We start from the raw sequence: 15,165 nt of genomic DNA on the forward strand, positions 1-15,165 counted from the left end.
GACAAATGTCTCAGACACTGCGCCAAAGAATCAATGCACACAAAACAGACATAAGTCTCTCACAGAGAGAAAGCTGTTGCCTGCCATTTCAGCCAGACTGATCATTCCCTTAATGACCTTAAAACATGCATATTGCTTCAAAGAAACTTTAACTCCAGACTTCAACGAGAAGCTTCAGAATTGTCATTCATGCTTAAATTTGACTCTTTATGTATAGGTTTAAACAAAGACTCTAATTATCTCACCCATTACAAAGATAGCTTCCCCAATTATCACCCCCTAATGTCATTAACTCACAGAAACTTATCTTTCCCCCTCACCCCCACTCTGTTCTAAAATTTGATTTGTCAATTTCACATGCGTTCATTTTTTTGATTGTATTACTTTGGTATATATGGTTGTGCCGATTTTCTTCCACATATTGATCTGAGGAAGTGGGTCTGGCCCACGAAAGCTCATCACCTAATAAACCATCGTGTTAGTCTTTAAAGTGCTACATAGTTCTGTCGTTTGTTTCTGTTAATATGTAGGCTGTCATGTTTAAAGCCTTGATAGCTGGCCATATTGTAGCCCTGCTAGCTTGAATCTTAATGAGATGTTTATATTAAGGTAACACAATTGTGAAATGCACTCTTTATGCTTATCAAGTCAGGGTCTGAGAGGGAAGAAATATTTAAAGGTGAAAAAAATCCGCAACTTGCTCTTTAATAATCTTCAAGGATTTTTGCAGAAATCTGATGTTTTAAGTAACAACCAAGTTTACACCAAAAACAACTTACTCTGTTTAAGTTGATTGCTTTTTGTTATGCTAATGTTCAGACTGCTTCTATTGTCATTGAAGTCAATGGGAGTCTGGCCCTCAACTTCAGTGGAAGCAGTGTGACAGTATGGTTGAGGAAGTGAGGCAGAGAGGTGGGAGTAGAAACCCTAGTTTCTGTAATCCATTGTAAGACCATGGACAGGTCACCCAGTTTTTGTGTCTTAGTTTACCCGTCTTAGAATTGGATTAATGATGATTTCCCCATTTTTTTTTAAAAGGAATGAAAACCTCTACTACCTATTTATTATTAGTAATAAAATGGGACAAATTTTGAACCTATGTAATTCCATTGAAATAATTTATAGAGAGTTCGGTAATTATTGCAGAGTATGTGCATGTACCATTTCTAAATAGGGAAAGATGCTGACTTTTTCCCCACCAGCTAAAGAATTAGGGCTTGTTTCACTATGGGCTAAATTGGCACTATTGTGATTGATGCAACGGATATCAAGTTAGTGAATCTGATGAAGATGTGATAAGTCAAAGTGGCAAAGCACTCTCCCATCAACTGAAGTGCTCCAGCTCTCCGAGAGGGAGAAGCTAAGTTGATGGGGAGCATCTCCCACTCCACAGCATGGTGTAGATCAGGGGTGTCCAAACTTTTTTCAAAGAGGGCCAGATTTGAAGAAGTGAACATGCGTGAGGGCCATCCCCGCACTCTCAGCCCCAAGGCGGAGGGCCCACAGTGTTGGAGGCGGGCGGAGAGTGCAGGGCACGCCGGCCTCACGGTGGCCCGGGGGCAGGGCGAACCCGCAGCCGAGTGGGGGAGCGGGGCTGCGGACGTGCCCTAAAGGGCACGCTCTAGGACCGCGGAGGCCATGGGCGGCGGCGACGCGGCCGGAAGCGGCGTGCTGGGCGCGCCAGTTCAAAAGAGCGCCGGGGAGCCAGGAGAGGAGGAGGAAGCGGGGGCCATATTAAATCGGAACACGGGCCGCAGTTGGCCCGCGGGCCGGACTTTGGACATGCCTGGTGTAGATACTACTGTAAATTGATCTAAGGTGCATTGACTCAAGTTATGTAACTTAACTAGCATAATTTAGATTATCTGGTTATTGTAGATCATGCCTCAGTCTAATGTCTCCTCTGTTTTGCCGTCTTCTTCTTCCAAACACCAAAATGTAAATCTGCTAGGGGTGTATAATGTGCCACATTAAAGATTTTAATTTGAAATTGTTTTTGGATTAAAGGAATTACAAGCAATCTGCAAGCTGAAAAATCTCCTTTTGTCAAGTTATAATTCAAATAACCAAATTTGTCTGAAAGTCTCAAACCTGAGCCCTTTTAGGCTACGTCTAGACTGCAGGCTTCTTGAGCAAGAATCTTTTATCAGAAGAGATCTTTCGCAAAAACTTCTTGTGCAAGAGCACATCCACGCTGCAAAAATGCATCCAAAAAGTGATGCGCTTTTGTGAGAGAGCATCCAGACTGCATGGATGCTCTCTCGAAAGTAAGCTCTGATTGCTAGGCACAGAATAGCCACAGGGGCACCTGTGTTTTTTCCTCTTTCCTCTTTTTGCACAAAAAAAACCCCTCTTCCCCGTCCCCACGCACCTTTTTGTAAAAGAGCTCTTTTGCAAAAAGGTGTTCTTCCTCGTATAATGAGGAGTACCTACGCCGAAATACCCCTTATGTTCTTTCAATTTTTTTGTGTACAAAAATGTGCTTGAGGTGTGGATGCTGAGAGTGTGTGTGTGTTTTTTTTTTTTTTCTTTTTTTAATGGCCGTTTTTCTGAAAAAACTTTGTAGTCTAGACATAGCCTTAATGACAAACCTAGTCTGAACTGATTTTTATAGCTGAAGTACAGGAGAAGCAGAATCAACAGAAGCTTAAAAACACACCCTTAATTATTGTGATACAATCGTGATGTTTTAAAATGTGGTTTTTTTAATTGAATTTGTTCTGAGAGGAAATAACTTTCAGATGACCAGTTTACTGATGTGTAACCTTTTTTTGACCTAGTGCAATATATCCTCTCTTCTTGTTTAATACCAGCATTAATTTTAAAATACACATTAATTCTGCTCTGTTGAGATCTTGGATTTGTATATTTCTCAAACTCTTAAATAATTTTGTTAGTATCAGGCCTTAACTTGTTCGTTTTGTGTTTTACTGTTTCTTAAGTTCTTTAAAGCCCTTCTTTGTGTTTTCTCTATTAATATTTAAGAATAAAAGTTGTTTTGAATGCTTTGGTTACAGGAATACATAAAAGCGGGTGGCATTATTCAAGAAGATATTTCAGAAGCATCTCTAATTGTGGGAGTGAAGAGACCACCAGAGGGTAAATTAATTCCCGAGAAGAACTATGCATTCTTCTCCCATACTATTAAAGCCCAAGAGGCAAACATGTCTCTACTGGATGAGGTTCTAAGAAAGGTAAATATAATAGTAAAAAAGTTCAGCTAATGTTAACACAAATTAAAAACAGAATTAAACATACAAGTGCAGTGGAAAGTAACGAAAGTATCCCAAGATATTGAGGCCGCTTTTTGATCCAATAATAGAAATTCTACACTATCTACAGATGTGTTAAGGAATGCATTTAATTTTTAAGCTGTGTATGTGGGTTCTATACACATCTGTAGGTAAGCTATAACATTGTCACTTAACAGTGGGTTAGAATATATTGCTGCATCTCAGCATTTATATTCTAGGCTTCTATTTTGATGTTTATAACTGGGCTTTAAACATTCATTGGAAGCTGAACGTGTCATTATTCCTGTACTTCTTAGGGACTCTATTATCCCTCTTTGCTTGTTGTCTATATGGTGCAGAGTGCTCAGTTTGATAGTCTTGTGTATAATAACACTTATACAGCACTTAAGCAGGCTTTTCTATGCTTCTCTCATGGTTGTAGACTACAGTCCGGTTCTGACCTTTCTTGTGAGAGGAAATTGGGAGGAGAAAAAACATCGAAGTCATTGCAATTGTACTAGTGTGCAAGATTAATATAAGGGCTAAAGAGTCTAGTGTACATTCCTTATGTGTTTTACTGATCCAAAGAGTCCAATTTTGTCTGATGGAACTGCAACATACGGCCTTTTTACCTGATTTATAATAATGGGGAAAATCCTGGCCTCATTTTGCCACTTGTGTCAACGAGGCCAGGATTTCATCCTGTTTATGCAGCATAGTGATTTGGTCAACTACTGTCTTTTAGTGAATATACCCGCACCCGAATATACCCGCGGTTTTTGCAGTTTGAGGAAAACAAATCTTGCATACCCCGGGCATGTCAAACTGTGCAGGGGAGGGGAGGGAGTTTCTATGGGTTGGGGGGTGGGAAATTAGCCACCCTCCGGACAGAGGAGCACTCAACCCGCCTGGTTCCCGCGCAGATGCACAACCTCTGGGCAGGGGAGCACTCGCCCCCCTGGGTCCCATGCGGCCACACAGCCTTCAGGCGGGGGAATGAGAGTGCTCCCCCTCCCCTTCCTGCAGCTGCTCAGGAACTGGGAGATGAGCTGTCCCCTGCCCCTTCCTGTGGCTGCGTAGCCTCTAGTCTCCGTGTAGGGGAGCGCTCATCTCCCGGTTCCTGCGCAGCCACAGGAATGGGCAGGGGGAGCACTCCTGCGCAGGAACCAGAAGATTAGCACTCTCCTGCCCGGAGGCTGGTGGCTGTGCAGCGGGGGAAGGGGCAGGGGAGTGCTCACTACCAGGTGAGTTTAAAAAAAAAAAAAAAAAGTATACTCCGCACCCAAGTATACCCTGTAAAAACAAATATAACCCATGGGTTATAGTCACTAAAATATGGTAGTTGTTCCTGAGAATAAAAGTCCTCTCTCTGCAAAGAGCATGGGCAACAAGTGTCATCAACAAGCCACAGCCTTGATCTTCTATCTCCTTTGTGGAGAGGACACCTCTGCTTCCAGTACCCAAGTAGTTTTTACTCGGGTATCACTTGTTAGACTGCCAGTGAATGTACAATAGCCCATTAGGACTGAGTTACCTTGCCATTTGGTCAGATTAAAGTCTTTGGGTTATAACTTCAGCCTCAGATCCTTGTCCGGGTCAGTCTGTGTAGCTCCGTCACTGAATGGCTGATTACACCAGATGATCTGCCCCTCTGCTTTCTTCAAAGATGGTTGTGTTTTTGTTCCTTTAGTCTGATGACTGCAGTGCTAAAGTTTTATTTTTCAATTAGTTAAGGAGACTGGTTATAAACCAAGCAAACCAAAATCAACCTGTTCTTAAAAAAATGAAACCCCAAAATGCATGGTTGAAAATCATTAGCCATGTGCACCTGGATCTTATGCACAAAACATGACACTAGGTGAATGTAAAAGCAGTTCCCAGAGAAGCAGTACATCATTAAAGCAACTTTTTGGTATTTTCAGGAAATTCGATTGATTGACTACGAGAAAATGGTTGATCACAAAGGAATGCGAGTGGTAGCCTTTGGACAGTGGGCCGGTGTAGCAGGTATAGTGCATAAAGCAATAAGCAGGCCTAGAGCTAATAACTGTCCACCAATATTTACACCTTTTTGGTTTACGTGAACTTCATGGGAATCCAGTACTGTGGTGCTTTTTGTAGTGGCTGTACAGATCCAGATAGCCACAGACTAGATAAAGGTTAATTCTTAGCACCCAGTATAGTCAGTGTGCTGAGGATTCTTTCTAACTCTCTTATTATTTATTCCTATAAAATCCCATCTCTCTATACCAAACCAGTATTTATCTTAGTAGGAGAGTAGATACTCAACTCAATGGAGGCAGAACCAGTGACTCTGGGCCAACAGATTGTGTGTTGTAGAAAAAAATGTCTGTCATCATCCTCATGAACCAAAATGTGCAATGGTGCTACAACACACATGCCCTCTCTTCTTGTGCCTTAGTCCTGATAGTTTGTACTAAAGTACTTATTGTCTTTCCACTGTCTCTCTAAAAAGGTCACTCATTTTCAATAGAATTTAGTGGTGTGGGCTTATCTCATTCCTTCCCACCAACCCCCAATATCAGCATGTTTGAGGGAGCCAAATGAGGGCTGAGATCTAAGTGAGCTACTGGACTGGTTGTCTCTTGAGTCCAGGAAGATCTCTGGGTATCAGTCATTGTAGATCCTGATGCATCCTTCTATTAAATGTGTATTTCTGAAATAGGAATGATCAATATTTTACACGGAATGGGATTACGGTTTTTGGCCCTAGGACATCACACTCCTTTCATGGTAAGATTTTTCTATAATATTACTTGGAGGTTTTAGTTTAAAAAAAAAATGGCATTGGCTCTGGACAGACATACTGATGAGAATCCTTGCCGTTTGGTTTTAGCACATTGGCATGGCCCACAACTACAGGAACAGCAGCCAGGCTGTGCAGGCAGTGCGAGATGCTGGTTATGAAATCTCTCTGGGTTTGATGCCAAAGTCGATTGGACCCTTAACGTTTGTGTTTACAGGCACTGGTAATGTTTCTAAGGTAAGATGCCCTCCCACTACTGGTGCAATAGTCAGTCATTTTTTTAGTCATTCAAGTTGCAGTAGGGGAGATCTAGGGCTGGATATTAGGAAAAAACTATTTCCCTAGCAGGGTGGTGAAGCACTGGAATGGGTTACCTAGGGAGGTGGTAGAATCTCCATCCTTGAAGGTTTTTAGGTCCCAGCTTGACAAAGCCCTGTCTGGGATGATTTTGTTGGGGTTGGTCCTGATTTGGGCTGGGGGTTGGACTCAATGACCTCCTGAAGTCTCTTGCAGCCTTATGATTCTATGATTTTATATATATTTTTAACCAGAGTTCTATTTCTGCATCACATACATATCAGACTGTACATAATTTAAAGTTGGAGTTAATTTGCATTTTACTCTTGGACTTCTAGGTTTTTTGCCATGATATAGTAGGAATCCTAGTTACACCAGTTTTATGCCTGTAGAGCCTGGTCTATACTAGAGCAGGCAGGTTGGCTTAAGGCCGTGGTCACCAACAGGTCTATCATGATTGACTGGTCGATCAAGAGGCTTTGACCAGTTGATCGCGAGGCGTCCTGTCCTCCCCGCCCCCATTTCCCTCCCACCTCCGAAGAAGCCCCACTACCTACCTCCAGTGAAAGTGGAGGTAGTGTCGGTTTCCCGGGGATGGACAGAAGTCCCGCAGCTTAGCACCACTTCTGGCGATTCAGGAAGTGTGCTAGCTGCTCTGCCGGGTGTACTGTGGAAGGAAGCATTGGTTCCCTGCATCGCACAGGAGGGGTGAGTCAGCCCCGGGGGAGGCGCGCGCGGGGCAGGTCAGCCCCGGGGCAGGTGCGCGCACCCGGGGCTTCCCTGCTCGGGGGGGAGGGGTTCGGCCCCAGGGCAGGCACACATGGGGCTTCCATGCGCCGGGGCAGAGGGGTTGGCGCCGTGGCAAGCGCACATGGGGCTTCCCTGCGCTGGGGGGGTTCAGCCTCCTGGGTTGGCGTGTGCGTGCGGGGCTTCCCTGCGCGGGGGTGGGGAGGGTCGACTTTGGGGCAGGCACGCGCTGGTTTCCCTCGGGGGGGAATCCTGGGAGGAGGCAGATGCAGGGGACTCTCTGCTCCCCGGCAGCCTACTCCCCAGCCACAGAACGCTGTTCCCACTCCCTTGTCCCCAGCTACAGAACGCTGTCCTTATTCCCAACCCCACTCCCCGAACTCTGTCTCCTCTGGCACCCTGTCCCCACCTGCAGAAACCTGTCCCTACTGGCACTCTGTCCCCTGCTGCAGAACCCTGTCCTCTGCCCTCCCAGCACCCTGTTTCCTCTCCCCTGCCCCCAGCCACAGAACTCTGTCCCCACAAAATGTATAATTATAAATGCTTCATTTTAGATTTAAATAGCATGAATAAAAACCAGACCATTTATTTCATAACTATAAACATGTGATTTTAATTTTATATATCGCATAATTTAAAAATAAACTGTTTATCAGAGTGTGTAAGTAAGGGCTGGGGATAGAAAGTGAAGGACAGGAGGAGAATAGAGAGGGTGGGGCTTCAAGGAAGGGGCGGGGCGGTAGATCTTCACCTGTTCTGAGATTTAAAAAGTGATCTTGGTTGTAAAAAGGTTGGAGACCACGGGCTTAAGGTATGCAACTCCAGCTATGCAAAATGTGTAGCTGGAGTTGGCTTACCTTAAGCCAAGCTATGACAGAGTCTATGCAGGAAGAGGCCAATGAGAGCGAACACTCCCGTTGGCTTTCCTTACTCCTCACAGAAAGAGGAATACCAGACTCGGAGGGGGGGGGGGGGGGCTGACCTCAGAATTCAATCTACGGGGATCCTTAAAGACGTGATAATTAAAGGGTGATGTGGAGAAATATGCAGATGTTGTACAAGTATAAGACTTGGAACCACAGACATGAATTTACTGTGATGGGATGTCTTTCAAGGGCAGCAGGGTTATAATACTAATGAGCTTCCAGAAAGAAATGCTACAGAAGTGTCATTTAGGAATTGAAAAGCACAAACAATGAACAGGAGAGGTGATCTTTTGGCTGTGGATCAATCATGACATCAATAATGTGGTAAGAAGCTGCTTTTCATGCTTCAAGTACAAGCCACACAAACAGGTGGAGACCTCACTCAGTTCTATAAAGGCCTTATGAGAATGAGGGCACTGGTTTATTTACCTGGCAAGCATAGATTTAATAGTCACAGTTTATTCTCTGTATCCAGAACTTTGCACACTGCACAGTACTAATAGTAAGTCAGCAATAGCTGGCATAACTGGAATCTTGTCCTGACATGGAATTCCAGATGAAGTCTTTTAACAATAATGGCCTGTAATTTTCCAATGTAGACTTCAGGCCATTTGCCATAGACGGAGGGTAAGTTAGACTTGATTTTTTTGTGATGAAAGTCTAATCAAATAGACTTGTGGAAAGGTCTGTATGGAAAGTAAAGAATCTTAGGAAAGACTTTAGGCAGTGGGGGTGATTTGCATAAAGCTTCATTGGCTTAACGAAGTACATCTGTATTAACTTTAATCTGGCTAGCAAAGATAACATTAGTAGTGTAGAGGTGGTGGCACAGACTTCAGTGTGGGCTACAAGGCAGAATGAGAACAACTGCACTTCAGAATAACACTTGAGTTTTGCAAAGTGATTGGCTTACCTGCTGATGACTTGCAACTCAAGCTTCTGCATTTCCACTGCTTTACTAGCTCAGCCATGAGGGCTAAAATGACAGTTGAGAAGTATAGAGTAGAAACTTGAATTCTGAATCACACTCTGCATCAAAATGTTCTTGTTCTTTTCTCTCTGCCCCAGACAAATTTCACGGTAGTGGACTACATTAAATTGGGTGGTTTTGTTTTAGCTCGCTAAGCTAGAATGAACACTTTCCCATTTCTACAGTGGCCCAGACTTCAGGCAGCTATTCATTTCAGTTGGGTTATTGGCACATGTGGATTAGCATCTTTTTCTATATAGAAGGAATAACCTGAGAGGACTGGCAAGACCTGTCAAAAATGAGCCCTTATGAATATCCTGTGAATGGAAAAATTAACTATTTTCTTTCTGCAGTTCTCAGTATCTTATACTCTTTGCTGATGTCCCCATAATTCTGGGTCATATTTTTATCTGTAGGGTGCCCAAGAAGTGTTCAATGAACTCCCTTATGAGTTTGTGGAGCCACATGAACTGAGGGAGGTTTCTAAATCTGGAGGTAACTCTGTGGCACAAGTATGATAAGCTTTAAAATCTCTTTGACCAATGGTATTGCTTTTTAAAAAACTGATTTTTATCTTCTTTGTTGCAGACCTTAGGAAAGTATATGGGACAGTGTTAAGTCGTCATCATCATCTTGTAAGGAAAAGTGATGGGGTATATGATCCGGAGGAATATGACAAACATCCAGAACTATACACATCTCGTTTTAATACCAATGTGAGCGTTGCTGCTGTTCTCTCAGAACAAGGTTCTCCAAATACAGTCAATAGCAAATATTGTCCACGTTCTCTATAGTTTGGGTATCATTTATCTAAAAGGCTACATCCCCTGCAAGTGTCCTTGATTATCAGTGACAACCATATGTGACTTTCTTTGCAGATTGCACCATATACTACATGTTTGATTAATGGAATATACTGGGAACAACATACCCCTCGCTTGTTAAATCGATACGATGCAAAAAAGTTGCTGGCTCCAGTTAAACCTTCTGCTGCTGCAACTGAGGGTTGCCCAGAATTGCCATACAAGTAAGGCATCTTCATTTGGTAATAATAATTATTCTCTAGTGTTCAACCTGAGCAGTATGCTGAAAACACTGATCCAATGGTATATAAAAAACATTTACAGCATACGAGAGAAATGGGAGCAGAACACCTGTCACATATGCTTTTCCATTTCATTTTTGTTTCCTTTGGAATTTGTATGTCATTCATTAGTTGATAAATCTGATTTATGAGTAATAAAAAGTTTACCCTTCACATGCTTCTCTTCTTGGGGAAAGAATGAGAGAACAAATGTTGTTCTAATGTAACTGATGTTGTGTGTGCAGGTTTAATAAGTCATGATGTCAAAATACTTTGGATGAGTTAGTTAAATCCACAACAAATGCTTAGTAGAGCAGTATACAGGAAAGGAAACACATATTGCAAGTCTCAGGGTACGTCTAGACTACATGCCTCTGTCGCCAGAGGCATGTAGATTAGGCTACCAGACATAGTAAAATGAAACGGCGATTTCAATAATCGCCGCTTCATTTAAATTTACATGGCTGCCGCGCTGAGCCGACAAACAGCTGATCAGCTGTTTGTCGGCTCAGCGCGATAGTCTGGATGCGCGGGTGTCGACATCATAGGTATTTGTCGACCACCCAGGTAAGCCTCCTGGGATGAGGTTTACCTGAGTAGTCGACAAATACCTATGATGTCGACACCCGCGCGTCCAGACTATCGCGCTGAGCCGACAAACAGCTGATCAGCTGTTTGTCGGCTCAGCGCGGCAGCCATGTAAATTTAAATGAAGCGGCGATTATTGAAATCGCCGTTTCATTTTACTATGTCTGGTAGCCTAATCTACATGCCTCTGGCGACAGAGGCATGTAGTCTAGACGTATCCTCAGACTGAAGTGTGGCTGCCTATCAGAGTTCACCTATTACTAACTCCTAAAACTCATCTTCTATACTGTTCAGAACAAAGAAAAATCTTTTTTCATAATTGATCTTATTAATGAATCAATAAACCAACAATATTTGCAACTAACTTATCATTACTAGGACAATCTGTATCCACAACGAGCTCTTAAGGCTTAAACATTAATATTCTGCTGATAAATTGATGTATAGAACACATCTGGTGTACCACATTGTCCATTTGTCAATTACTGAGCATTTTAAGGCCTCCTTTATCAATGACACCATTTTGTCCATTATAATATACATCTATAATAGCAGGAATCTCATTATATATAATGTGTGTGCTCTCACAGATAGGACAAAGAAAATAACTGTTGGCCATGGTCTGCATTTCATGGTGTCTGATTTATGTAATTGATAAGCTAAAGATATTTGTTCAACTGTCCACTAATTATATTGATTAAAAAAGAGAGACTGTCATTGCAATTCCTCATGTGATAAAAGCATCTTTCAATAGATTATAAATTAGGGTACGTCTAAACTACATGCCTCTGTCGTCAGAGGCATGTAGATTTGTTGTTTTGGCAAAGGCAAATGAAGCCGCGATTTAAATGATCGCGGCTTCATTTACGTTTACATGGCTGCCGCGCTGAGCCTACAAACAGCTGATCAGCTGTTTGTCCGCTCAGCGCGCTAGTCTGGACGCTCCCCTGCCGACATCAAAGCCCTTTGTCGGCAGCCCCGGTAAACCTCGTCCCACGAGGAATAATGGGACTGCCGACAAAGGGCTTTGATGTCGGCAGGGGAGTGTCCAGACTAGTGCGCTGAGCAGACACACAGCTGATCAGCTGTGTGTCGGCTCAGCGCGGCAGCCATGTAAATGTAAATGAAGCCGCGATCATTTAAATCGCGGCTTCATTTGCCTTTGCCTATGTGTCTAATCTACATGCCTCTGATGACAGAGGCATGTAGTCTAGACACAGCCTTACAGAGAACATATGCCCAGTTTCTGTTAGCAGTGCTTTCTCTCTGGACATGGAATGGCCATGGTGGTTCAGATCAATAGTACACTTAGCCCAGTATCCTATCCTCTGACAAGGGCAATTGCCAAATGCTTTAAAGAAAATGAACAGAACAGGACAATTGATGGAGTGATCCTTTCCCTTCCCTGTTGTCCACTCCCAGCTTCTAGCAGTTAGAGGTTTAGGACATCCAGAGTGTGGGGTTACATCCGTGATCATTTTGACTAATAGCCATTCATGGACCTATCTTCCATGAACTCAGCTAATTCTTTGTTTGAACCCCATTAGTTTTGGCCTTCAACTCCTATGCATTGTATTAAGTAGTACTTTCTTTTACTTATTTTAAACCTGCTGTTTATTAATTTCATTAGGTGACCCCTCGTTCTTGTTTTTAAGTGAGGGAGTAAATAGTATTTGTGATTACTGTTCTCTACACCATTGATGATTATATAGACCTCTATCACAACCCCCCATAATAGTCTTTTCTAAAATGAACAGTTGGTTTTTTAATCTCTCCTTGTATGGAAGCTGTTTCATGCCCCTAATAAATTTTGTTGCCATTTTAATTATTGCTGTGTATTGTGTGGATGTTTTCAGAGAACTGTTTACAATGACTCCAAAACTTTTTTTGTGTGAAAACTAATTTAGATCCATTTATTTTGGATTTATTGTTGGGATTGTTTGTTTGCCAATGTACATTATTTTGTATTTATCAACATTTGATTTTGTTTGCCATTTTGGCTAATCAGCCCAGTCTATGAGATCTATTTGTAACTCTTAGTTAAGACCAAAGCAGACTGCCATCTGAGTAATTTTGTGTTGACAATAAATTTTGTACCCAACTGTTCATCTCCTTTCCCAGAGACTTTATGAATGTATTGAACCATAAAGGTCCCAGTACAGTATCCTTAGAGCACCTTGTTATTGACCTCCTTTTTATTGTGAAAACTGACCATTTATTTCTACCCTTCATTTCTAATCTTTTTATCCAGTTACTGAGTCATGATTGGACTTTCCTTCTTATCCCATTATCATTTAGTTAGCTTAAGAGCCTTTTGTGAGGGACCTCTTCAAAGGCTTTCTGAAGATGCAAGTACATTATATCCAGTGAACTACCCCACATGCTTGTTGAGCTACTCCATACTTTCTAGTAGATTGGTGAGGCATGATTTCCATGTAGAAAGCCATTTTCACTATTCCCCTATATTGTATTTATTTTTGTCTAAGGGTATGTCTACACTTGCACCCTAGTTTGAACTAGGGATGCAAATGCAGGCATTTGAAATAGTCAATGAAGCGGGGATTTAAATATCCCGTGCTTCATTAGCATGATCTCGCCGGCGTGTTACTCCGAATGCCAGCTGTTTCGAAACACGCTGGCGAGATCATGCTAATGAAGTGCGGGATATTTAAATCCCCGCTTCATTGACTATTTTGAATGCCTGCATTTGCATCCCTAGTTCAAACTAGGGTGCAAGTGTAGACATACCCTAAGTCTGGTTGAAACTGTTGTAAAGAACAATCGTCTGATCTCTTGTAACTATTCTTGGATAGATTTTATTAATTGTTTTTATTTAATTAATTTAGACTTGTGGCAATATGTGACATTTCAGCAGACACTGGAGGATCCATAGAGTTTATGACAGAGTGTACAACAATTGACAGTCCATTTTGTATGTATGATGCTGACCAGCATATTATTCATGACAGGTGGGAGAACCTTTACTTTGTATTAAATTTTGTGTTTCAATATCCTATTCCACTCAAACTACGGTATGAAGAGTCATGCTACAAAGAAAATGTGATGTGGAATTACAATGTTATTTCTTTCAGTGTGGAAGGCTTTGGGATTCTGATGTGTTCCATTGACAACTTACCAGCACAGCTTCCAATAGAAGCCACAGAGTATTTTGGAGACATGCTATTCCCTTATGTTGAAGAGATGGTAAGGCCTTCTGTAGTCAGTGACAGAACGAAGGTTTGAACTTAAACCTTAGTTGTATTTTGTGGCTTTTCTGGTCTGCTGTCGAACATAACAAAATCTGTCTGGAAAATGACTGCTCCAGTGTCTGAGGTAAATTTTCAAAGGCACTGTCGTCCCATTTTACAAAAGTGACATTGGCATGTAAGAGCCAAAATCTTACTGAAAATCAATGGGAATGAAACTATGTTGTGAGTCAGACGAATTCCAGGTTTCAAAGGTCATTTAATGTGCAATTCCTATATTTTAATATAACTTAAAACTTGGACAGTTTCTTTTTTAATGAAGTACATTTTTCCAAAGAGGATTTATCTTTTGAAAGTTCTCTGAAAATTGTGGAAAATAAAATGCTCTGAAATCCTTCATCTCCACAGCTGTTATCTGATGGCTCACAGCCTCTTGAAAGCCAGAATTATTCACCTGTTGTGCGAGATGTAAGTATTTTAAGCTCTTTCCCTTCCTCTTCTCACCTGGATACCTAAAGTTCAGACATAGGAAAAGTAATTTTATGTTTCATGTACTTTGTAGGCAGTGATTGCGTCCAATGGTTCATTGACTGATAAGTATAAATATATCCAGAAATTGAGGGAGAGCAGGTAATGTATAGCGTGGTTTAAGTTTCTCATTGTTTTGAGTCTGTGAGTCAGGTGTTTAAATGATCATGCTTGCCCTCTACCTTCCTTCTTGCATTTATTTAAATGTTGGAGGAATTCAGATGTGTTAATTTATGTGGTTAAATTTTATCCTGGGTTGAATCTCCCAGGGTTTCCCAACCTATGGGTCAGGACCCAAATATGGGTCGCCATTACATTTCAAAAGGGACACAAGAGCCACCTGGGGAGACATCTGAAGGAGCCATTCACACAATTTTTTTGAATTGCCTTGGGTCATCAAGACTTCCTGACTTGTCAGAATGGGTCCCCATCTGGAAAAGGTTGGGAACCAACCCCATTAGCATACACTACTAATGCTGAGCCTGAGGGAAAAATCAGAGGTAACAAGTATGTGCCATGTAAGTAATCAGGATTTCTTGGAAAGAAATGAATTGCATGGTAACATTATTATTCCCTCCTTGCATCTTCAAAACATGCAGGGCTTATTGAAGGATGGCTGGGCTCCGACCACCTGTAATGTAATTTTACTAAAACTGGACGTTTGCACTATAGATTCTTGCCCTGAGGAAGAGTTATTGATTGGGTGTATTCAGGATTCTGCATAAAGGCTTCTGATTTCCATTAAACTTTACTACACCCATCACTTAAGGTATCATTCTATCCTTGTCCATGTCTAGTTTATCTTGCAATGGTAAAAAT

At 41.9% G+C, this 15,165-nt stretch overlaps 1 protein-coding gene across 2 annotated transcripts in view; it reads left to right on the forward strand.

Moving 5' to 3' along the window:
• Positions 1–15,165, forward strand: part of AASS (aminoadipate-semialdehyde synthase) — a 58,919-nt gene that overhangs the window by 9,811 nt on the left and 33,943 nt on the right. For both annotated transcript variants that reach the window (XM_075928816.2, XM_006122575.5), the window contains exons 3-13: positions 3,018–3,194; positions 5,156–5,240; positions 5,920–5,987; positions 6,091–6,237; positions 9,357–9,435; positions 9,529–9,656; positions 9,819–9,967; positions 13,459–13,581; positions 13,705–13,816; positions 14,227–14,286; positions 14,381–14,448. In XM_075928816.2, the coding sequence (XP_075784931.2) occupies positions 3,018–3,194; positions 5,156–5,240; positions 5,920–5,987; positions 6,091–6,237; positions 9,357–9,435; positions 9,529–9,656; positions 9,819–9,967; positions 13,459–13,581; positions 13,705–13,816; positions 14,227–14,286; positions 14,381–14,448 (1,196 nt within the window). The remainder of the gene's footprint in view (positions 1–3,017; positions 3,195–5,155; positions 5,241–5,919; positions 5,988–6,090; positions 6,238–9,356; positions 9,436–9,528; positions 9,657–9,818; positions 9,968–13,458; positions 13,582–13,704; positions 13,817–14,226; positions 14,287–14,380; positions 14,449–15,165) is intronic.

This window comes from Pelodiscus sinensis, chromosome 1 (genome assembly GCF_052426305.1).
Source record: "Pelodiscus sinensis isolate ZL-2025 chromosome 1, ASM5242630v1, whole genome shotgun sequence".
NCBI classification, from domain to species: Eukaryota; Metazoa; Chordata; order Testudines; family Trionychidae; genus Pelodiscus; species Pelodiscus sinensis.